The sequence below is a fragment of the Scleropages formosus genome, chromosome 18, assembly GCF_900964775.1.
Source record: "Scleropages formosus chromosome 18, fSclFor1.1, whole genome shotgun sequence".
NCBI lineage: Eukaryota > Metazoa > Chordata > Actinopteri > Osteoglossiformes > Osteoglossidae > Scleropages > Scleropages formosus.
In genome coordinates, this window is record NC_041823.1 from 17,134,562 (window position 1) to 17,159,563 (window position 25,002).

Here is a 25,002-nt window from a genome sequence, read left to right on the forward strand (position 1 = left end):
ATTGCTGTACTGTTAGTGTTGCATCAAAGTAGAATGGTGCCCACAATGCATGAAAAGACAATATGAGCACATCAAGGAGATATAAGTGGTAAAATGTCAGGGTGAAGAGAAGTAAGACAAGAGAGAGGGTTTCAGGGACAGTGACAGAAAGAGGGATGAAGAAACAGGAGGCATTTCAAGTTGGTAATTGATTGACAACAAAAGGAGGCACAAGTAATCGACAGTGAAGTACAGAGGCAGATGCTAAAATAGAAATGGGGAGGGGCAAAAGGATTGGTGGGTGTGTCCGCACTTGGACCTCAGATATACAGTATAAATATACATAACCATTGTGTGCCAGCCTCAATTTGCTCTCTCGCTTACTCTCTCTTTCTTTCTCGGTCTAGCTCTCCGGGACCCTTTCGGTCCTTTCTTCCTCCACCCCCTTTCTTGTCCTTCCTTCATTGCTAAGAACAACAGAATATCCTCGTCGAGATGGAGGCCGTCAAAAAGAAGATGCTGATGCTTAAGCTGGACAAGGAGAATGCACTGGATCAGGCGGAGCAGGCGGAGGCCGACAAGAAGGCAGCAGAGGAGAGGAGCAAGCAGGTGAGCCACCAGTGGAATGTAGACCAAGGGCGAGGGTGAAAATACCATGATATGGCCAAGTTAAGGGAGTTCCTGAGGCCCAGTAGAAGTCTCTGCAACCATGAAAGTCAAAGACGCTTAAATAATACGAAACAGATATTTTCATCTGATATCAACCTCATTTTTGAGTTTTATTGCCATCTATATATTTATATTTTTAATCAGTATATCAATATTATCAGTCTTTTATGAAAATGAAAGCAATTATTTAACATGAAAAAAACAAGATCAGTTCAAAAAAATGTGGGCTTAGCAAGGTGAAATTCTAAAAATGTCAGATAAAGGCACTAAGAAATTTGCTTGGATAATTCCACATGTTCATTTCCCCCAAATGTAACTGTGGCAGGACTGAAATGAAGCTTTTGGGAAGTAAACCTCAAATCAGTGCATCTTTCTGCACTAAGTCAAATACAATACAAATTAAATGTAAATAGTATTTGCTCTGCGTAACAACATACTATTTAACATTTTAGCCAAAAAGGTGGAAATTTCTTGTCTCCATATTTCCTGCAACAAAAAATTTTAAGGCAGCAATTTCAGTTTAGACAGAGTACTTTCTTTTGAAAAGTCTATAAAGAAATGTGATTTTCAGAACATTGTTCTGAATTTATTGCATTGAAACTTGGTTACCTTCACAGAGAATTTTATGGATCGTAATATTTAGCATAGTAATATTTGGTAATATTTTTCTCATAATTTTCACGTAATAAAGCGAACCAAGCCTGGGATTCACAAACCCCTTGAAGCCCAATTATAAACCCTAAAGGAGTTCATGGGCCCCAGGTGAAGAAACCCCATTCCAGAAATTTCTGTCTTCTACTTGTGTTCTCGGACTTTCCTGAAGTGGGGAGACATACACTTTCTTGTGCTCCACAAGATTTGCAGCGATTCTCAGTTACACCCACCCTACATGTGTCACTGAGTTCTAATGTCATCAAGTCATGCCAACAGTGTTAAAATGTCATCTCTATAGGAAACACAGTAAAGTACTGCCAATGCAGACTACCAGCAGTAATAACAAGCTCAGTGTTGTTTGCTCTCTATTTTATCTCTGTTTTCCTCCATCTGGCCTGTCTGTGGCTCTGAGTCTTCCTGCATTTGTCTGTCTCGCTCTGCCTTTGTCACCCCTGAGTCATTCCATCTCCCCCTCCTCTCCTGTTGTCTTCATCTCTGCCCGTCGGCATCCCTCCACATCTACGTCCCTCTTCTTCCTCACCCTCCCAGCATGAAGAGGAGCTCTTGGCCATGACAAAGAAGCTGAAGGGGACAGAGGATGAGCTGGACAAATACTCCGAGGCACTGAAGGATGCGCAGGAAAAGCTGGAGTTGGCAGAGAAGAAGGCAGCAGACGTGAGTGCAACAGTGACGTACAGTGGCCAAGCAGCCAGAGAGACAAGGCAGAAAACTGATGGTAAAGAGGTGCCAGTTCTAAAAAACGTACATTTGCACAAGACGAGACCACGTGTAACAGTGCAGCAATCCAGCCGTGCAGGCAGCAGCGGCACATGCCTGTAACACAGGGTAGTATGGCATACTTCAACGCTGAGCACTCTGAAGCAAAATTACTGCTTGTATTTCCACATACATTTTATACAAATGAAGACACACTGAACTGCGTACAAAAAACCAAATCAACGTCTCAGATGTAAAAATCACTACATCTCAGTGATATTCCGACGTACGTTTAACCATAGGATTGAGTCCGACACTCTCACACGCACACGTGCACAATCTCTGCCTTCCCATTCTTCCTCCGACACAACTTTTTTTTCCTAAAAGCAACCTTCTGAGCAGTAAACCTGATTACCTTAAAACCTCACAACAGTCCCTCTTCCATTCCCCCAATATTTAAAATCCCAAACCCGATTTCTAGATCCCCCCCCCCCACATTCTTCTTCTTGCTACCGTTCCTCCTCTTCTAGACTGAAACGCCTGTGTGATCAGCCTTCCTGGCTTGTGTAAGTCAGTTTCTTAACTATTTATACAAAACCGTCCGGAATTGAAGGTGTCACCTGTGGATTACTGTATAGGATAAGCACTGGGATTTGTTTGTACTTCTTGACTGCAGTTAAGTTTTTAATCTTCCCTGGCCCGTGCTCAGACAATATAGTTGCTCCTAACATACTTCGGTTGACAATGTTTATTTGGTATGTTCACCGGCCAGTTACGGTAAAGGACGCAGCACTTCATGACAAATGGACGAGCATAATTAGAGCAGAGCTATTTTCTGGACTCCTTCCCACTGGTAGCCTTGACTCCTGCTGGCCTCCCCGGTGAAGACAGATGGTTGTGTCTCAGTAGTGCACTCTGGATATAGCAGACCCACCACCTGTCACTATAATAGTTTGTCTTGTATGGAGAAGTCACAAAGAGGCCGCCTGCGCCAAAATAGCAGAAGACAAAAGCAACGCAGCTACGACTGGAGAATACACTACACAGAAGTCAAGGCACAAAACTATCAGTGTGGATTAATCTGTACTTTCTGTAATTTAACAATATCAATCTGTATTTTGGAGCTCGGTAGGGAAAATATTCAGGTTCCTCTCATAAATATAAGTCTTGTCACATTTTAAGGCAGGTACGGCAACACTTAGCAGAGAATCTTATGCCATCAATTTATGATGACATACGATAACATTGGGAGAGGTCTTTTATTAATATTAATCTTCGCAGGCAGCGTACTGGGAATGACAGATAAAGCCGTTGCTTCCGAATTTACATACAAAGCAGAACACAGTCTGTCAGATGGAAACCCTCTCACTGTATCATGAGGAAACAGAACCGAGAGACGAACGTGGTACATCGTGTCTCATGGGTGACGGAGAGCAAATGAAAAAATATGTCATTGCAACATACAAAAAGGTTTTAAAAAGTTCAGCCAAATACTGCGTAGTTTGAGGGAAATGTTCCGTTTGCCTTATTGCGGCACAGAGGATCTATATATACATATACAGGCCAGAAATACAACATTTTGACAATGAGAAAGCAGTTTGCATGTTGACGATAAGGAAAGCAACGTGCTCTTTACAGATCCGTTTCCAAACTTGGTGTCTCCGGACGGTAATCAGACCCCACCGGCGATGCGTGGGCCCTGGCTCCAGCTGTTCCCCATGAAACTGCCCTTAAACCCTTCAGCTCCATGGTTGGGCCTCCCTGATCAGGGTTAAATTGGTTTAGACAGCAAGGTACTCAGAGATGCCAGCTGGGTGCCTGCACACACATGTATGGGATTAGTAAAATTAGTATCAGTGTTGTAACTATTATTGTCATCATCATAGTGATGTCTTGATAGCACTAAGTACCACATTATGTGTTCCTCCACAACTTCGAAGGGATTAAATTATACATGGGGATAGGATCACCTATATATATATATATATATATAGATATATATATTTTACGGACTGGATTTATATTTTCTTATGTATAAAAACGATGTGAATGCGAAGTCTTCCGAAGACATCCATACAGCTATTTACCGTCAGAAACAGGTTATCAAGCACAGGGTCACGGTGGTCTGAAGCCTAGCCTAGGAAGGACAGGGAACCAGGCCAGACACACCCTGGATGGGACCCCAGGCCACCAAAGGGTCGTCACCTCTAACACATGTCACATTCTATTGTGCTTAACATGTGTACAAGGGACCTGTTACACACACACATTTTCTGAACAGCTTGTCCCATACGGGGTCGTGGGGAACTGGAACCTACCCAGGGCATAAGGCTGGAGGGGGAAGGGACACACCCAGGACGGGACGCCAGTCTGTCGCAAGGCACCCCAAGCGGGACTCGAACACCATACCCACTGGAGAGCAGGACCCGGTCCAAATCACTGCACCCCCCTTGAGTTTTACAGTCATCCAATAAGGTTGGAGCTGTTACAAATTGACTTAAATCCTATTGGCTGCCCGTTACCATGAGTTCTACCACAGTAATGACAAATTGAATAAATAATTGGTATAAATTATGTTTTATATATTAATATTTCTAAACATTTTGCTGTCTTTCTTGAAGGGTGGTGTGCATTTATACTTCCGGACGAAAAACCTTGACAAAGGTTGAACAGCGTGAGGACATCTACTGGCCAAACACGGTCACTGCACCTGCTGAGCGCGACAAACTTCTAACAACTTCACGGATTGTCCCGGCTAGAAGACTTGTCTTGTGACTTGTCTGTCGGAATGTGTCATATTTTAGATAATTAAATTACACATATCAGTGGGCAGCTTACGGGTAATATAAAACATTGAATTTACATATGTGTAACACAACAGTTGTATGCACTAAGGAAGTAGTATACGACTACGACAACACACAGGAAATTATAACGGCTCGTGTGTTTGATAGCGCTTCCCGGGGCCGTTCGGGCAGACCCCTGTGTGTCTTGCTGCAGCCTGCGCTATTGTGTAAGAGGCAAGTCGATGTTCTTCCAAAAAAGGAGCGCAAGCGGAGCTATCAGTGAATGAGTGAGTGAGTGAGTGAGTTATAGAGAGAGAGAGAGAGAGAGGGAGAGAGGGAGAGAGGGAGGGAGGCGTAAGCGGTGGTGCGCGCTCACGCCGGGGCCGGTGGAGTCCACGCCCAAAACCGACTCCCCGCTTCCTTCCACTCCCGTGGCCTCGGCCCACTGGCGCCGGAGACGCAGAGGGGATGTGATGTACATGACTGGTACACGTGGTGAAACGGAAGAAAGCGGAACCCGCGCACTCATAACCGGAAGCGTATGGTAAAGAAGAAGCACTGCTGAGTAGAGCGATGTGCTGCCATTGAGAACATTCAGACTTTAAACGTAATGATCACACAAGAGCATTATTAAATTTCGTTAAAACTGAGACATGAAGCTAGTAAGTAATTGATCAAGATGTCGAATTATGTCTTGGGAGGTGAATTCTCCTTCCTCTGTCAAAGATTCGTTTATGCCCCCGAAATTACACGTACATTACAATTCAAAGTAATTGCGATAAACTTCCAGATTCTGAGGCAACATATCCATGTGGCGGGAGATTAGGGCGTATGTCACTTCCTGTATGAAAAAGGTGGAGTAACTGGATAGTTACGTCACTTCCGCCTTTAGTAAGGGTGGAGTAAATCGGAAGTAGATTGAAAGGAAGAAAACGAGAACGAGGCGGCTGACCAAGTAGCCAGGCGTCTTCCTACTTGCTTTCAGATTTTTGTAAATTAGGTCATTTCGTGTATTCACTCTCGATTTCCCTTGAGCATTCAGGCTTCTCGTCGTTTTCTAATTCGCCATTGTATTTTTTCCCGCAAAAATCGAGTATTTTATTTAAAACAAAAAGTTGAGCAGAGAATACGGCTTGTCTCTTCTCTGTTCTTCTCCTGGCATATTTGAATCATTTCCGCAGAAGCGAAATACGTTGTTTAGCTCGTGGCCGCGCGCGCTGTGGTTGGTCGTTAAGGAGACGAGGGAGCGAACCGTCCTTCCTTCCAGCTGTGACTCGTTGGCGGGGCGTTGTTGCCTGTGGTACGAAGACGAGTCCGGAGCCAAACTCCTACAGAGAAGCTACCTCATCATATCCACAGGCTTTCGCTAATCAGCTTTTCGGCGTTGAGTTTTCGGAAAATCGCACCTTTTCTTTCTGCATTTTACTAGACGTGTATTGTAAGTTAGTTTAAAAAAAAAAAAAAAATGGCCGGAGTGAACAGCATCGAGGCGGTGAAGAGGAAAATCAAAGTTTTGCAGCAACAGGCCGACGAGGCGGAGGAGAAGGCGGAGGTGCTGCAGCGGCAGGTGGAGGAGGAGAAGCGGGCCCGGGAGCAGGTAAAGTCAAGAGTGCGGGGAAGGAGAGGGGAGGGGAGGCGAGGCGGTCATTCTGCACGCGTGGGTTGTGCGTTCTCACGGAGAATATCTCTCGGCCGTGGATTGAAAAACCACGCAGCTGGCCCTAATTGAGCAGAGCCGTGGGCGGCCGCACGCCGCCGTCCACACCCGTGCGTGCGCTGCCGGAGTGAGTGTGGCTTTGACCCCCCCGGGGCGGGCGCCGTGTCGTGCGTGAGCCGCCAGCTCGGTTATATTAATATTTCCACCACCAGGGCAGTGGTGCTTTTCTACCGACTCAGTCATTCAGTGAATTTCACTGTGTGTAGCTCTGCACGCACGGGAGTCCGATGTAGTGATTCATGTGGACCCCCCCCCCCCCGGACCAGTGGATCACGACTGATCACGACATCAGTGATGATGCTGTGTGACACAGTGTGTCTGGCTGTCGGAACTCGCCGTGTTTGGCTCTTCCTTTTCCAGGTGTGTTCACGTTTCGCAATTCACGGCGGATGGGGACCGTCCGGTACATAACACACCTGCTCTGGACTAGACTGATTTAACTAATCATAATGCAGCATCGATTGTGAATACCGAGGCTATACTCCCGTCAACTAATAAGCTCGACGTTAGAGGAGGCTTCATTCAAAGAGCTGTGAAAGAAACCTTGGGGTTTCCCCTCAACGCTCAGCACGGAGGATCTGATTTTTAAGGTGTCAGACATGGAGGCCTTAACACCACCTTAATCTGTGTGAGGAATGTCACGGCAGGGTGACTCCCGCAGGGTTTGTTTAGCTCCTGGGGGGTTGCGCCGTGTGCTGCTGAGCTCCAAACACTTTCCTTTTCCCAAGGCATTCCTTTCAGGTTACTGGGCACTCTCATCTAATAGCGCCTGGTTTTTAGGAACATTAGAATCCATGACCATTTATGGTCACATGGTTGAATTATATGTTTCTAACATATGGCCAAGAAGAAAGGATGCAGAAGCCAACTTGTAGCTTTGAAGGTTATGTCTGGTACTAATATAGCCCTGATAACTGATGGATTTAAGCCAATATACTTGTGTGCATGTGCATGCTTGCACCCTGGGATGGAGAAGCTCAGTTGTGCGGTGCCAGTATGCACAGCATTCTCAGCAATATGGACATCTTTGCTTACAAAGAAGGCTTTAGTGGAATGGAAAGGTCCTCAGGAAGAAAGTAAATTGACCTAGTGACGATACAAGAAATGGAGAGTGGTCAGATAACAATCTTTGAATAAGAAATGTTGAAAATGTCGCTCGTGACAAAAGTGAATGCAAAAGGAATTTGCATTTTGGGATTAATTGGACTCCGTACTGATGCATGAAAGAGCTGCACAGTCAGCTTTATTGTACTTGGTTGGCAAACAGTTTACAGGCATTAGACTCTCTGTGAATGTGGTAGCTACAGCTATTGAGGATCACAGTAGCAACTTAGATGCAACTGTAGGTCTTGTCCGGTCACGCAATGGCAACACAGGAAGTGTGCTTGCCAAATGATTGTGCTGTTTTTTTCTTCTCCCCACCACATTTCTGGCAGCAGGGAAGCAACACTGGCAAAACTCCCATGTGTTTTGACAATGAACTTTTTTTTATAATTATTTCCAGCTTCCATGTCTATGTATGGTGCTGTTTGTTTAGGATGTAAGCTGGAGAAAACGTGTGTGGTTGTTCTTGCCTTTAATCGGTGTGCTTACTGAGTCACAAAGTATCTTAACTGCCTTGAGTGGAAGTTGTGACTGTACATTCTTAGGGATCAAGGTATGACTCCTCTCACCTTTCATTTCACTATGAAAGTAATTGAAGCTATTATGCTTTCTCTTCTTCTAGATTGGCTTAACTGAAGAGTAGTCAAGGACTTTCAGGAATCTGATGTCTTGAAAATTAGCCTCCCCGAGGTGCTAACTAGTCTGCCTTCCAGCCAGCTTCTCGAAGTTGGTTAATCACACACACATGTTCTAATTGAGAACCAGGAACCTGCACAGGCTACATCCTGCCAGGATGTGGTTTGGAGAGCTGTGCCATATACTGTAGTTCTAAGCAAGGTGCCTGCATAAAAACGTCTTCATTTCTAGGATGAAATGAAGGCTCTACTTGGAAGCTGTTTTAGTTTTATTGTAGATTTCAGGAGCTGTCAAGCACTGGATGCATAATGGGGCGCGCAGATTTTGTGATATTGTAGTTTGCCAGTGAAACATTAAAGCTGCATTGGTGAGAGGAATTTTTCTCATAGTGATTTGCTTATGTACATGCATACTGACACTCGCATACCAGTGCCATGGCAACAGGACTCAGTCTTCCATCCTTAGGTATTGGGTTTTTCAAAGTAGAATGTTAAGCTTGTGGGTTGGTGGTACTATTGTGTACCCTTTTTTCTGAAACCTTTTTGTATGTGGAAGCCCAAAGAAAGCCTTAAAGCTGTGATGCACTGTAAAAGTCCTTCACCTTCCAGTGTCTTTGAGCAGGGTAAAGAACCGGTCTTGCTAAGTTAAGCTTGTGGATAGTCATAGCAAGACTTTTTTTGGGGGGGGGGTCTTCAGTTGTAGTGCTCTGGCTTTGTGATCACTGTTGTCTTCGTGAGACACTTGCTTGTCAGTTAGTTTTCAGAATGTGGTGCTGCTGCTTGTGCAGGGTGAGGGATGATGATCATGAAACATGACTAGTTTTTAACATTACCCATTTTCCGGCTCAGTGGAGTGTGCAGTACAGTGCATTCACTCCTTACCCGTGCTCCCTTTGTTCATGCAGGCTGAGGCAGAGGTGGCATCCCTGAACAGGCGCATCCAGCTGGTTGAGGAGGAACTGGACCGGGCCCAGGAGAGGCTGGCCACAGCACTGCAGAAGCTAGAGGAAGCTGAGAAGGCAGCTGATGAGAGTGAGAGGTAAATGTGATGTATAGATCTTAGTTTTGGTCAGCTTTCTTCAAAGCTTGGACCATAAGAACTGTGGACAAAACTAATAAGTAAAGCAGTTACGTAATAGATGGTTTTGCAAGTGATGAAACTGACATGAGGTGTCAAGATCCCCCCCCAAAGTACTTTGAACAATGCAGAATTGCTTCAAAAAAAAAAAAACAGAATAAGGCACCATCTGAGACTTGCATTTGCATCTATTCATTTAGCAGATATTTTTCTTCTAATAGATGATCATCTAAGAGAAGAATGAGTGCGGTTACATCAGCAGTTGTATTTATTTACCTGTAGCTGGCCTTGGTAATTGTCTTTTGTTCAGAGGCATGAAGGTGATTGAGAACAGGGCTCTGAAGGATGAGGAGAAGATGGAGCTGCAAGAGATCCAGCTGAAAGAGGCTAAACACATTGCTGAGGAAGCAGACCGCAAGTACGAGGAGGTAAGCTGTCCTTGTTTGACATGCTTACATCTCACACAGGAGCAACAGACTGAAGTGTGATTTATACATGGACTTCATTTATTGTCTGTATGTCCTGACAGGTGGCTCGAAAACTGGTTATCATCGAAGGAGACCTGGAGCGCACAGAGGAAAGAGCAGAGCTGGCCGAGGCGTGAGTCGCACCCTTATCTAACATACTGTACATGCATTCTCAGTGACTGAACCCACATTCACAGTATCCTTTCTTTGTGGTAGAATGTTAGCTAAGTTTTCTCCATATTAAGCTTTATCTTCTGCCCCAATCTCTTCAGCTGTAACTGTGCTGAAGTCAATGTACACGGTACATAGACCTTAACTATTAGTGTTTTAGACCTACAGACTTCACGCTGAGTGAGCTTTGTTGAACATTGCATCTACGCATCAGCGTGTTCCTCCTTTTGTCTGTTATATAAGTAATTTGCTTCAATAGCTACTGGCCCAACACCCACGGGTGCCATGACAACACGGCACACACAAGACTGCACTTCTGCTGTTGCACCACCCTGCTGACTGCATTGCAGGGTCTAGATAAGGTGCTCTAGTCTGTAGAGCCAGTTATGATCATGGTGGAACAGGGATGGGGCACTGGGGGGGGCAGCTGCCTGGCCTGGCCTGATTGCATGTAATATTTACGTTCTTTTCATGCCAGTGTGTGCATGCCCACTTTTATAGTTTTTAATGCTAGAAACTTTTTGTAGAAAGTCTTTAATGAAAATGTTAGCTTGTGCTACTTTATCTTTGAGGTACACAATGTAAATAAGACTACTTGAAAACTCTCCTTAGTTGTGCTTTTATACCAAAAGCATGTTTTAAATGACAACTTAATATGGAACATAGGAAGTGGTGTGTTAGTCTAATTGAGGTTAAACATGATATGTCATCTTTTTGTAAAGAGAACTAAAATTTAAAAGTGGGAGTGCCTTATAACAATATATAATATTCCCCCTTTCCCACATCTGCATGTTTGGAGCTGTTTCTTGAATGTCATACATACCCCTCTCCACATCCCTTTCTGCATGTGCTTCTGTGTCACGTGATCACCCCACTCACACTCACTAACAGCAAAGCCCGGATGCTGGAGGAACAGCTGAGGGGTTTCGACCAAACTCTGAAGACTCTGCAGGCCTCAGAGGAGAAGGTACTGGCCCCATTTCGTTCTCAGTGATGACACTTAATCCTGTGCCAATGCGGGAGTGTTTAACTGAGTTGTCCTCCTTCCGGTTATTCCAGAAGGTGTCTTGGCAAGGTCTAAGTGAGCAATGTGAAATGAACTACACAAAGTGTAGAACATGTATTGTGGGTGAGATGAGTACAACAACATACAATCCACTATGCAGATGTGGAATAACACGTCACAGTACTCCCCACCGTACCCCCCAAGGTGGTCTGAGTTGTTCTGTGGGAGGTGTGTGGACAGACTTTACCTATGCAGGGCAATTTGGTGGAATACATTACAAAGCCCATCCAAGACCTTCTGTAAAATCAGAGCACTTCCTGTGGCACGATCACTTCAGCATGTTCAGTGACTTGTGCCTGCTACGATACCTGCTGCTGCGCCTTCCTTCCCCCTGTTCTCCTTACTCCTCCCATTCTGCTTGCCTCACTCTGCAGTTGTGGCTCTTCCTCATCCCCTTTTCCTCCTTGCATGAGTTAACCCGTATTTCTGCCATGCTCAGAAATGTACACTTAAGTGTTTGTTATATATGTTCTTGTATCACTTGCTCGTAAGGCTCATTAAAATGTCATTGGTGTTTCTCAATTTACAAGAATTGTTATATTCAAACTGTACAGGCCTAGGCCAGCTCCCCATTTGCCTCCATTCTTCATATTAAGTCTCACTCTGTACTGTCAGTGTTCAGTTCTCTCTCCCTGTCATAACTTGGCAGGGATTACTGATTGTAATGTACAATCTTTATAAAACCCATCAGAGCTAGAATTGTATTGTAGCTCTTCAGATGGCACTCAGCTTCAGTACCTGCCTTTCCCCTCAGTAGAAATTGCCGTGCAGTTTGTTAAAAAGGGTTAAGGTCATGCTTTCTTTCCCATTTTTTTTTTTCTTGTTGTAAATCTCTTGTCTTTTGTCTCTGAACCCCCAACCCCACATCCTTCTTTCCCCTCTCCCTTTTGGGCCTTTGTACTCCAATCATTAACATTTCTCCTGCTCTGCCACCCTATGTTTCTTCCACAACACCCCCTCCCTTCCTTTCTCCCACCTTCCTATCTTCACCCCTTGCTTAAAAAAAAAAAAAAAAACAAAAAAATTAACTGCAGCAAATGTGCCGAGTTGGAGGAGGAGCTGAAAAATGTCACCAATAACTTAAAATCCCTGGAGGCCCAAGCTGAGAAGGTAGGCTGGGAGGTATTTGCATGCAAGTATGTCTGTGTGTGAATCTGACACCAGGAGTGTGTGGAGAGCTACAGACTTATGTTCTCAACTTTATCAGGTCATAGTGGGTGCATTCTCCTTTGTAAGGGGAATGTATTGTCACACTAATATTAAGCTGCAATCACAGCACTGTACGAACATGTAAGTTTAACTGCATTGTGTGTGACTAAGGTTTGCCCATCATCTTTTCTCTTATGAAGATTTATTACTTTCTCATCTTTAAAGAAAGCTTAAATGTTTTCAACTCATTGGAGGGGATCTGCAGGTTTTTCTGTTGGGGGGTCACTTCACATTTAACTGAAATTCTGTGGTGTTTTGAAATGCATTCCCATAGTAGTTGCACTAAACTGTTGAGGTGTTTACTATATTGAGGGGAAGTGCTATTGCCATTGTATTAAATCCTTTAATCTGCATCAGTAGCCATAAAAGGAAGCATCTTTAAAACCTGAATCAGAACCTGTTTGTGTTTAAATGCATTCCTTTGTGTGCAAGTTAAGATCTGTTTGTCTCAGCACTAGTACCTGTGTCAGACCTGCTGACTGCCTGAGCAACTAGAAATCCCAGTCAAAACTGGGCAACACTTTGGTTCCTCTGGACTGTTGATGCTATCTATGGTTGAGCATCCATCCATCCACAGTCAATCTAAAGGCAATGTAGGCTGTTCTGTCAATGAGATATTCTTAATGGTATGTGTGGTCATTGGTTTTTTTTTTTTATTAAAAACAAAAAAAAAACTTGTAAAACCTGTTTGTCAAACCTCCCCACACAAAAACTGCACGGTGTCTGGCCCCGGGTGGCGCTCAGTGACCACACCCAGCTATGCAGCTGCAGGAATGCTGGCCTGCACCCACGGGTGACGACAGCATGTTCAACAACAGCAGCACTGAGTGGTGAAGAGAAAAGCCTTGTTGATCCCCTCCCTTTGGCCTTTCCTCAGTGTAAAGGAACTTCTGAGTGTTGATGTCTGGAAGGAGGCCACCTTTGGCTTTCAACACATGCTGGTGTATAATTTGAAATTAAAATGCACTTTGTGAAGGTGTCAGTACAGTTTTTAATGCAACCTTTACTAATAGAAAGAACTGAAGAAGGCAATTTTTGTAATATGGTTTACAAGTGACTTTCATCTGTTATAAAATCGAAACACCCTCATTTTAATTTGCTTCTCTGTGCATCTAGGCTCGGCTACTGGTGCGGAGAATATCTGCACATCGTTCAGCTTTCCCAAATCTTAAATAGCAAGTCAATAGTCCCGAGCAAAAAAGGAACCAGTAGCATTCCTGTGAAAGTTGTGGGAGTGTGCGAAATTTGAAAATGTCTTGATGGAACTTGTATTGACTTTGGAGGATGCAGGTTAAGAAGCAGCAAAGAATGACATGCTCTGTTAGGTGTTCACGGTGGAGTCCTTGACTCACTTTGCACTATTGAGGGGTGTATAGCTACAAGTCATTGGATCAGTACATTTAGGAATTTGAATTTAACAGGTTTAAAGTTTCCAAGAATGGGCTGTATCATGCACTCTTGTGCATTGCATGCAGTCACAAGTCACATCCTTTTGAAATGAATGGATGATGATTAGCAGGAAAAATAATTCTACCCATGACTAGGTTGCCCTTAAAGGAGTGAGTTTATTTTGTGAACCTTTCTCAGTTAGTTGAACTGTTTGTGCCTTGAAAAAATTGCTGTCCTTCCCTTTAATAAAGCTGTAACTCTTTGTCTCAGACCTGAATTTCAGCCATTGAGGCTGAAATGCATGTCACTACAGAGAACTGTAAGGGAAGACTGCAGCAAAGCATAGTTGCTTTAAGTAAAAAATAGACACAAATCTCTGAAATGAGAATTAAAATAGCAGATGTTCAATGCTCTCCAAGGCTGCTAGCCTGAAAATATGTAGTGATTTTCTAAAAATGGTGGTGTGCTTTTTTTTTTTCCCCATGAGTGCGTTAGCAAGAGAATTGGGTGGTGGCAGCTTCTAAATAGGGGGGCAAAATGACCCACTTCTCTTTTTTTATTTCATTTCTGTTTTTCCTGCATGAGAAATTGGTGCTTTGATGTATACTGGGGTAAAACTGATTTGTTCTGCCTCAGCATTGCAGGTTAGGTTATAGACCAAAGTATTGCCTGTTCTGTTAATGTTAAGTCACAAAGGACTCTTCCACTCTCTCGAGTCTACAGTAATGTTGGCTTGTTTCCAGTCTCTGAGCTCAGTGAGCTGAAATTCTCTAATGGCCTCTCTTCTTCCTCCACAGTACTCTCAGAAAGAGGACAAGTATGAAGAAGAGATTAAAATTCTGACTGACAAACTCAAAGAGGTGAATGCATTTTCCTCATTTCATGTATAGGAAACTTTTTTTTTTTTTCTTCTTTTAAATGTGTAAAGATGCATAATAGTATTGCTTTGAGTTTGGTTATATTCAACAGTGGATGGTATAGACTTCATAGAATATAGTTTGGGGTCTAGGAGCATAACTCATCAGCATGGTGACTTGGCCAGATGCCTGCCTTTAGTGTCTTGTGTGTGTCTGGTACATCACCACAACTGATACTATAGTGAACCACGGCAGAAATGATTGCAGCCATGAAATACGGATAGTACTTGATCAACAGGCTTTGTAATTCATGCTAAATGCTGTTATATTTGAGCATATATGATTAGAGGTCTGAACCAGTATGGAGTGTAGCATTATGACTTGTATCATGTTATGAGGTATTAAACTGCTCCTCTGCTCCACCAGGCTGAAACCCGTGCTGAGTTTGCTGAGAGGTCTGTGGCAAAACTGGAGAAAACTATTGATGATCTGGAAGGTAGGGTTGTTTGCTAGTCTCCATTTGTGTGTCTTTGATATCCACACCTGTGTTTTTTTTTTTTTTCCTCTTTTCACTTGCGTATCTCTTTGCTACTTCCATATGTCAACAGATGAGTTGTATACCCAGAAACTGAAGTACAAGGCCATTAGCGAGGAACTGGACCATGCCCTTAATGACATGACCTCCATGTAAATACTTAGCCTGAGTGGTGCATGTGTGTGGTGTAAGTGTTTGAAATGTACTAATTTAGGAAAGTTTACAGGCATTCTAGAGAGGTATCCAAGAGGTTAAAGATATGTTGTAAGTATGCTGTGACTTTGTATACACACAGCACAGTTTCACACTGCTGAAGATTCATATACAGATCCACTTTGAATTTGCTGGAATGTCAAGTGTGTTGGTGTGGCTTCCTCTTTAATGTTCTACGTCTCCAATGTAGAACATTAGAGGAAGCCACATCTCCAATATAAGTGGTTGTAACCATGGAGACATGACAATAGAGAATACAGCATATATTAAGTACTTCCTCACAAGTGTGTTTGCAGTTTGCAGTGTAAGTGTAATAACATGGATAGTGTAATTGTTTTCAGTTGAGCCAGTGTTACGGGCCTGGTGGTGTGTACACCATTCAAGTGTGATATGCAAGTAAATGGGCCCAGTTAACTCCTCAAACATTACCCCCAGTTGCATGTCTGAGACCTTCACTGTGGTGTGTTGTGCTGTGGTCTTACTCCATTACTGCAACACTTAGTGGAATTCCGAGCATCTGCTTAAAACAAATTGCCTCACCTTCTTTATTTCAGATAAGTTGGACGCTTTGTGTTGCAAGGCCCATGTGTGCTCACTGGTTGTCATTTTGAGAATTCAAGTTTTGCTCCACCTGCTCTTCCATCTCTGCAGCCCCCTTCTCACATGTGCCTCTCTTCTGTTCCCCCTGTTTAGTTCTCTGTAGAAAGGTTTCCTCCCCACAATCCACCACACGTTTTCTTCCGACCAACCCCCCACACCCTCATGCTGACCGTTACCACCCTTTTGTTCTTTTTCTGTCGCCCATCTTTGTTCCACGCCTTGTTCTCCCTCTTGCTGGCAAAGAAGCTGCCATTTAAAGTTTTGTCTTTGTTTTACATGTCTGAACTATTTTCTGTACTGCAGTTTTGTCTCTCAGGACACTGTCGACAGACTCTGTACACAGTCATGGATAGAGTTTATAATCAAATGGAGGCAGCGAAGAAATGCTTTGAATTTTGCTTTCTTCATTGTCTTGTTGCTGCTTTTGCTACTGCCTTTCAGAGCATGAAATCCATGTGTTATCTGCATTCTGATTGCCTTGCTTGTAATAAGGTTCAGTTCATGCATATGTAAGAGCCTAAAATTACAATTATGAATCAGAGTATTTGGATTTAAATGCTTATTTTAAATTATCCATAGAGGTAATGGAGAATGTGAATGTTATATAGTGATGCAAACAGCAGTTGTAGTGCTCTTATCTAGTACTATGTACTATTGTGCATTTGTACAGTATACCTAAACTATATAGTTTCTTATGCTTTGGATCCAAACCTTAATTTTCTTTAATTTCTTGACTATAACATCCCATGAACAAAGTGAAGTCACATGCTGCGCTCAAGCTTTTCAAGTGTTTGTTTAATATGAAGCCAAATAACCCTCTTTGCAAAAAACGAAAAGTTGGAAGTAAAATTTACAGGTGCTTTAATGGATACAGCTTGAAAGTCTGGTATACATTTTGTAGAAATTTTTGTACAAATGTGGCTTATCACTGCTGCATAGTCCCCCAAAATGTAGGTCAGTATAACTTTATGGCCCTCTCGTCTTGGCTTATGAGAATCTTGCATCAATAGCTTATGGTATAGTAATGAGTGCACACAGATTTTATGAGATTTGTATAACATAGTTGTACAAATTAAAGGAAGGTGGTCTAATGGTCAGATCAGTTTACTGGTTCAGGTCCATGCCAGTGCAGTCATTAACATTGGTTGGAAAACATTTTCCCTCTTTAAAATGGTCGTCACACAGTGGTGAAATGTGTTGTGCTATTAAAAGGTAATGGGCACTGAGTTGTGGTCATATTAAGTGATGGTAATGGTGTTGAAGTGTAAAATGGCTGTCAGTGTATACCTACGTGTAACTTTCAGTAATGCATGAATTGAAGAAATGGAAGATGCTAAGTAAGGGTGTAGATGTTAACCTACTGACCCTAGTAGTTATGACCTGTGGTGGATCATGAACTTGGTTTGGTTTCAGAAAGTCACACTGAGGAGAGGCAATTATGAGTACTTTTACTGACAAGATTGGATATGGAACATTCTTAATGCACCAAGATTTCATGTTCCAGAAGATGTTGAGCTACAGTCCTCTGACCCAAAAGAATAGATCATGAAAAGCTGTGCGGTTGAATGTGACGGACAACATACAACTCTCAGTATGAAGTAGGAGTGCAGCCGTTTTGCTCAAATTTTCACGACTGCATGCTTGGTTTTTAGACCTCGGATAGATTAACAATTAAAATTTGTTACATTCAGTGGAGTGTCTGCTTATTGGGGCGCTAAACTTCTGTTTCATCATATGTGTGGTATGGGCTATTACACAATGTCTATACATAAACATAAGTATATATTCCATCTAAAGGTGGCATGGTAGTGCAGCAAGTAGCACTGATGCTTCATAGTACCTGGGAGGGGTGGGAGAATGTTTAGTCAGTCCCCACTCAGTGTGGAGCTCGCATGCTTTCCCCTTGTCGGCGTAGATTTCCTCCCACGGTCCGAAGACACAGTTGAGGTAGATTTCCATCTCTAAATTGCCTTCTGTGTGTGCTTGTGGGGCTACTCTGTGATGGGCTGCCATCCCATCCAGGGTGTATCCCTCTCAGCCTTGCACCCAAAGCTGCTGACGTAAGCTCCGGATCTCCACAACTTGCTCAAGGCAAGCGGTGTTTGAAGTTGGATAGATGGATACCTTCACCTACAATGATAATGCATTCCTGAAAGAACCCTTTAAGGTGAATGTCAGACATAATTAGGTTCAATGGTAAGATCTCTGCAGTCCATAGCCCCAGATGTGATATTTTATACTAAAATATCACTGGATTTAATTAAAATGGACACAATCACTTTATTGATTATCATAAGCCAGTTTCCCTTTATTCTGTAACACTGTATGGTCTACCTGTGCTCATTGACCTCTTTCTCAGCCATTGCATACCATGCACTTGCTAAAGTGTGGGTGTCCTCTACATGCCCCAACTGTCCCACAGTCCAAAGACATGTCAGATGAACTGCTGACTCAGAATTGCTGGAGCTTTTTGTGCATTGCATTGCTCTTCTGGTGATACACACCAAAATTGTCTAAACCTTACAGGATCTGCCACAAACTTGTTACAGATGTGTTCAGTATTGTTATTTTGTGTAAGCACATTGTAATTAAAACATAAAAGCACTAATATAAAGAATTTCTACCTAAATGCCTCCCACAAATAAACACCCCCCGTCTCCCATGTTCACGTAGCACTCTTTCCGCAGTCCACCTGTTTTTGTGTTTTACATTGCTCTACTGTATAAAGAGTGAATGGTAAGGTGGGAGGGGTTACTGCAGTGTGTATACCATTAGAAGTTGCTGTAGATAACTACACTTGGGTAGGATGCCCAACATTTTTTGGCCAAGGGCCACAATCATTGTGAATGGATTTTAAGGCTCCATGTTTTTTTTAAAAAAAAATCTGTTACTATTGCATATCTCAGTGAGAAAGTATTGTAGGGAGCAACAATATTTAATTACTAGCTTTAAGACATCAAGTTATTTATCTCATATAGAGATGGATAAAGCATACATTTCTTGGCAGACATAATGGTTGTGGAAGTACAGCAAAGAAACTGGCATACTCCACTATTAATACGGAAAAGGGTTAGTGTCCCGTCTAGGATACGCACATCTTAGTCCTGTGCACTGTTCTTCCAGGATAAGCTCTAGACTGCCATGACCTAGACTTTGACACCTGGTTAACTATTGTGATTTCTCATAGTGATAAAATGCAAACGTTTCAAGTATTTTGAACATTAGTTGCTGGCAGGTCAGTATGGTGGATCATAGTCTCTCTCTCAAACTTATTTTTGCAAACTGGGTTTTCCCCTCCGGGTGTATTAGGTCATGATATATATTAAACATTTTCTACAAATTCAGCATCTGCAAAGTTTCTCTCCCCCCCCCCCCTTCTTAAATGACAGCTTCTGCTTCTTCACAGCAATTTTCATTTACTTTCTAGTCTGGATAACTTGTTCATGAAATTGGACCTAAAATCTATCAACTGTAGATGCGTGTTTTTGTGTCATATCTTCTAGTACGCTTATTCCTAACTGAACCTGCTGTATCATGTATCAAACTAATAGATTATTTCAATAAGTAAAAATACATCCATCCCATTATGTATGTTAAAGTAAGCGCATGTTATAACGAGTAACTCATTGTAAAAGTCTTCAGTGATTAAAAGAGAGCAAAAGAATGAAAAAAGTGAACCAAACAGAAGTACACTGGAGCAACTGAGTTGGCTTCAGCTGAACATAATCAGTGAGCACAGCTCTGTCATTTGCTGCTGTTACTTGATTTTTATCAGCCTCTCTGTGTGTCTCAGCTATGGTTGTATTACTGCACAATTCACAGTAGTCCAGAAACACACCAAATCCAAATTTGGTTCTTGTAAATCTGAAGAAATGCCTTGTACAGCAAAGTAGGTGTATTAAATGAAACTCGTACAAAGTCATTCTCAAGTTGAATGCGCACAGCTTAGAGCGTGACCATAGTTCACAACTCTGTGCCCAATGGTGATACACAAGAGAATGTGTGTGAGCCAAGACTGAATTGCGGAGGGGGCGTATGGGGTATCGAGTCACCTGCGAGACAGTTTGATGTAACTCTTGTGCAACTATGCCTGGCAAGCAGTGCTTACACAAGCATTTTTCATGTGCATAAAGTGGTTTTTTTCTTTTTTTTTTTTTTTTTTTCTTTTCTTTCCATGTAGGAAAAATCCTATCTTGTCAGGAAAACTTGAGACCAAGTTAAATGTGCCAAAGTGACTACTCTAAATCAAACAAGCTACTGAGCCAGGCTGTAAAAGCTAGTACTATACAAAATTTGCTTAACTTCATAAAACTTCATCTAGAGTTCCTTGCATTTTAAAATGAGGAAATTAAGTTAAATGACAAATTTTATTCAGTTAAGATGGCTTCTTGTAATGAGGAAGTTGGTCATCTTTATAAACATCATTGTATGATTTCCTTGCTCCCAAATGGAACATTGGATATCCCACAGGTATTTGCATGTCACTTGACTAATAATGCTACTTAAAAGCACGCAAATATCACAATCCAGGGTCTGCATTATAAACTATCAACAATCTGTTTAATATGCTACAGCTGCATTTAGTCAGGGGATGAGTTTATACATTAGATGTATAAGAATCATTATATAATTATCCTCAGCCAGTTCACCCCTGTATTCTGATGTGCTGGTTTAATTTTTAGTTCCCCCTGTTTTTACTGCAAGTTTCTTTGTTATAGCTGATGAAATACAGTTCAATTCATATTAAACTGCAAACAGTTGAGAAGCTATCTTTCTTATACACCAACACTTTCAATAGTGAAAACATGGTGTTTGAAAAATAGTTTGTCATTTAATTTTTACTTATTTACCATTCTAAGTCTTCAGGGTTCAGGACTCTATTGGCTTCAGTACAAATTTGGTTTTGCTGAAATTTTTGCAGAAGATTAAACAAAGCACCTGATTTGAAAAAGCATTTTGAGCCCTTTGGTAATGTATCTTTTAACATGGCATTTTATTATCAAAGGCTAAATCACAGCTAGTTATGAATCAGCTGCAATTGAAAAAGCATACACCGAACAGTTGCATGCCTAACCCTAGGTCACTTTCAAGCAAAGTACTGTACATCGAGGAAGCCAGTAGGATGTTATGCAGTAATGATTTAAAATCACATTTGCCTGTCTTTGGTAAAGAAGCGCTACGTTTAAATCTGTTCTGGCACGGCGTTCACTCTAGATCCCATGTCGGTGTCAATTAGAATGGAGCAAATAACACTGGTTATGTACATAACTGTCAAGCACCAGTACTAGGATAATTTGGAAAGTCAGTAAATCATCAAATTTGGCATTCCTGCACCAGCCTCAAGCATATCTTTTCACATTTTAATACTACTGTACAATATGCATGCTCATGCCTTTGTGCCTTTGATAAAAACATTTGTGCAAAACTATAATTTAACATTACTGTGTAAATATTGTCTTAATAGTATACCAAAGTAACACCAAGTACTAACGAGAGCTGAACGTTGAGTAAAAAGTAAAATCCTCAACTCAAATTTTCTGCCTCGGACTTGTTCTATCATATTTATCTTCCATAATTACGTGTCTCGTTGTGGAACAGTGGAGTGCACGGATAATTTCTGTTGCACCAGGAGCACTGTTTGCGGACGCTATGTGATATGTGGGTTGAGGAGGATTATTTAATACGTGTGCACTTCAACCCAGCTGATGGCAGTAATGTGCCTTTCGATGGTCTGCCAGCTGCTGTTTGTATGCGTTTACTTTTACATTTCATCTAACATATGCTTTTCTCGAAAGCATCAAACATCTCAAAGAATAAGTGCATTATATCAACGGAAAGATTTGGATGCAGACACACGACTTTAAAATAGTTAATTGTCACAATGCACCGTAGGAACCAGTCACATGAAAAGCTTTATAAAGGTTTACCCATTATTAAATGCGTAAAGGTCTGTGTTTATCGTGTGCCGAAATGTGGTAAAATTTCAAGTGGCACTACTTTCTACTCTTAAGTAAAACCTGGAATAAAATATGCAAAGCGATGTCGAATGTTTTATGATTTCATTTTTGTTGTACAAAGGAAAGTAACTTGAAATATATTTTTGGTTGTTGGATTTCTTAGCCTCACTCAGGAAATCTAATTGCATATTAGGAAGAATATGATATGAAGAGTGGAGGATCATTCTCAGAATAATTCTCCATTCTTTGACTGATCTGGATTTTGTTTTTAATGTAGAATTAAGAAATGCAGGTTTTTAATTGGTGATACTGGAAATATTGATGGGAGCTGCAGATCTGCATGTGGTTTGCTTTTATCAGTGGTCTTTCACATTTCAACTTCCCATTTCTGTTGGAGTACAGAAAAGAACTTATTCCAGTTAAAACTGCTTATAAACCATCATGGTTCTATAGGCTGTTTCAACATGCTACAGATTATTCAGTTAACCTAGTTTGTACAGAGTTCTACACTTTAGGAATGAACAGTTAACTACTTAAGGTCAATCTGTTTTTGCACTCTTCCTCTTCAATTTGCACATTGTAAATCACTTTGGGGAGGGGGGGGGGAGGTGATAGAATGAAACAATTCAGTTCTGTTTAAGGTTTCTGCAGAGTTGCTCATCGGAAGTTCTCTTACTTGCACAGAAAAAAATGTGTAACTAGAGATCATGCTATTCAGTTTCCTCTTAGACTGTTTGCATCATTTTTAAATAAGGATATGAACATTTAGGCTGTTTGCAAATCTGTGTTGCCCCAAGTAATATGCATTCCTGGAATCCTTATTTCATTAGCAACAAGGTGCACTGTAGAAGGTTGTCAAGGATTTCTTGTCATCTAGGTTGTGGGTTAAGGTATCTAAAATCGACACTGAGCTGCAAGTGTTTGGCAGGGAATCTTGGCATGGAGTTGTTAATCTGGGATTACCCTTTCTTTGTTGAGACCAGGATGTCCAAGTCTTTCTGTGTTGCGTACTTCAATACAGAAGTCTTGAGGAGTACACCGGCAAGTGGTCAAGCATGTAGAAGACAGGCTTTGCAAAATGAGATTCTAAATGGTGCCTAGTAATACTGTCACACATTAAAAGTTTAACATACATACTAATTACTGAAATGGTTGTATACATGCTGACCTTAGTGAGACCGCTTTATTGCAGGCTTCCTGTTCACACAACTGTCTTTTGACCCTGTTGAAAAGCCAGTATCAGACAATCTTGAGTCCCATTAGAGCTTTAGCTTGTGGAAAGGTAGTAAATGGCAAAGATGCACATTTAATAACATTCTGCTCGTAATTGCCTGCAGGCACCTTACTATTTGCATATCCTTTTAACTAGTCTTTGTTGCCCTGTCACTCTGAAACATGATCTGTGATACTTCACTTTACACTGTGGCATGGACCCTAAAGTTCCCAGTTCTGCAGCTTCCACTGTAAATGGGGCAGAATGTAGGAGTGAAGCACCTTTCGGGTCAGTTTAGAGTAACTATTTATGAAGTCACATGACATTTTTGGACAGGGCAGTATTTCCTCCAAACATTAAGATGCTGTTGTGAACACTGGTTTGTGGCTGTAGCTTACATGAAAACAATTGACTTCAGACTCGTACAACTTGTGGTGATGGGTTTGAAAAGACGTACACAAAATGGGTTGCATTTACAGTACTGTTAATGGTTTATTTTTCAAGGGTGAAGCATCCTATACATAGATCTTCTGATGTTGATCAATGTAGCAGGCTGGTCTTCATGGAACAGCTGATCTGTTTATTGGCCCTTTAATTTTGGTCTTTGTGTTATCCATACTGTCTTCCTTTCAGAGCGGCTGGCTGCTGCCAAGGAGGAAAACCTCAAGATCCATGCCACCCTGGACCAAACCCTACTGGATCTCAACAGTTTCTGAAAGCATATGCAATTTCTTGCTCCTCTCATCTTCACATGTATTGTCTCCTTGCCATGTCCCCAATGTCTCTGCTGTGGGAGTTGGTTGGGGTGGGTAGGATCTGGGGGTAGATTTTTGGTAACGGGATCCTGGTAATCCTGTACGAAACTTGACCCGTGTTCCTGCCTGTATGGACTCAACCTTCTCTGAATATTCACCTGCAACTGGTACCCTGGCTGTCCCTTATTTTTTGTCTGCTTATTCAGCTTGTGTTTCTAAAAGGGGGACCATGTCTAGAGCAACATTTGTTTGCAAGCTTGAATGCTATTGTTTTGATTACATTCCAGTTGTATGAAATATCAGGTTTTTTAAAGGTTTCTTTAATTTTACAAACAAGTACTCTATATTCAAGTCTTGATTTGTTACTTTTTTGCAGTTCCAATTAAATGGAATATGAAATAAGGGTTCAGATTGGGGTGGGTGGGGGGGGGGTGCAAAATGTTTTCCTAATTAAAATGATTTTAGAACAGTAAAATCTTAAACCAAAACTACCCTTTCAAAAACCTGCTTCCTAATACCCTTATCTTTTCCACACTTGACTCCTCAGCTCTTCATGCACTTCTGTACTTTAAAATACTCTTAAGACCTTTTGTTACTTTAGTTGTGTCCTGTTGGAGATGCAGGGGATTGACAGGGGACCATGTTTTTACTACAAGGGAGATGCATATTGTTTAATTGCATGATTTTTTTTATACTAAGAACCATATGCCCTACCAGGGCTATATTACATAATACTGTACTAACAAACGGTTTCGTATTTCAGAATATACCCCCCTCCTATTCAGGAGGGAGAACATGAGGGTGTATGAATTAAGTATAGCCTGGAAATCAGTGTCAGAACTGGAAGATCATGGAATATGCCAATTCTCCCTGTAATTGTTCAATCATGAGTTGATGGATCTTGTGAAAGGGAAATTGGGTGAGTCTTGTCAGCTAATTAAATTGTAATACTGATAAAATGGAAGACAAGGGGACAATTGAAAGTAAAGAGCAGATGCATTTACTGTAGTATGTTTGGTGTTGAGCAAATTTTCTGCAAAATCTTAGTTTTAAACTGGAACATGACCAGAGGTAAACATGAACCTTGTGGTAGTAAGCATTTCATTGTAATCACAATGGAAAATGTGGAACAAATTATTTTTAAATAAAGAACCATGATTCTTACTGACATTCCAAACTTGATGTATCTGCCTACAAAGAATTTTGTGAAAATGCAGTGTGTAACCTTAAG

At 41.7% G+C, this 25,002-nt stretch overlaps 1 protein-coding gene across 8 annotated transcripts; it reads left to right on the forward strand.

The window, feature by feature from the left end:
- The first annotated feature begins 282 nt into the window (after positions 1–282).
- LOC108925224 (tropomyosin alpha-3 chain) lies at positions 283–24,939 on the forward strand. 8 transcript variants are annotated; one of them, XM_029260047.1, is made up of 9 exons: positions 283–588; positions 1,852–1,977; positions 9,167–9,300; positions 9,650–9,767; positions 9,869–9,939; positions 10,869–10,944; positions 14,439–14,501; positions 14,925–14,994; positions 15,107–15,278. In XM_029260047.1, the coding sequence occupies exons 1-9, from the start codon at positions 475–477 to the stop codon at positions 15,187–15,189; spliced, it is 855 nt and encodes a 284-aa protein (XP_029115880.1). In that variant the 5' UTR covers positions 283–474; the 3' UTR covers positions 15,190–15,278. The 8 variants fall into 8 exon arrangements, with proteins under 8 accessions (XP_029115880.1, XP_018592595.1, XP_018592579.1 ...); XM_018737079.2 differs by lacking the exon at positions 10,869–10,944 and adding an exon at positions 12,078–12,153 and having other exon boundaries at positions 288–588; positions 15,107–15,276; XM_018737063.2 differs by lacking the exon at positions 15,107–15,278 and adding an exon at positions 23,650–24,939 and having other exon boundaries at positions 346–588.
- The last annotated feature ends 63 nt before the right edge of the window (positions 24,940–25,002 follow it).

What these genes read in the sequence shown, in the direction of transcription:
- LOC108925224 (XM_029260047.1), top strand. Translation starts at nt 475, where the DNA reads ATGGAGGCCGTCAAAAAGAAGATGCTGATGCTTAAGCTGGACAAGGAG. An exon ending in CAGAGGAGAGGAGCAAGCAG is followed by an intron (nt 589 to 1,851) that starts GTGAGCCACCAG and finishes TCACCCTCCCAG; the next exon opens with CATGAAGAGGAGCTCTTGGC. An exon ending in CAGACCGCAAGTACGAGGAG is followed by an intron (nt 9,768 to 9,868) that starts GTAAGCTGTCCT and finishes ATGTCCTGACAG; the next exon opens with GTGGCTCGAAAACTGGTTAT.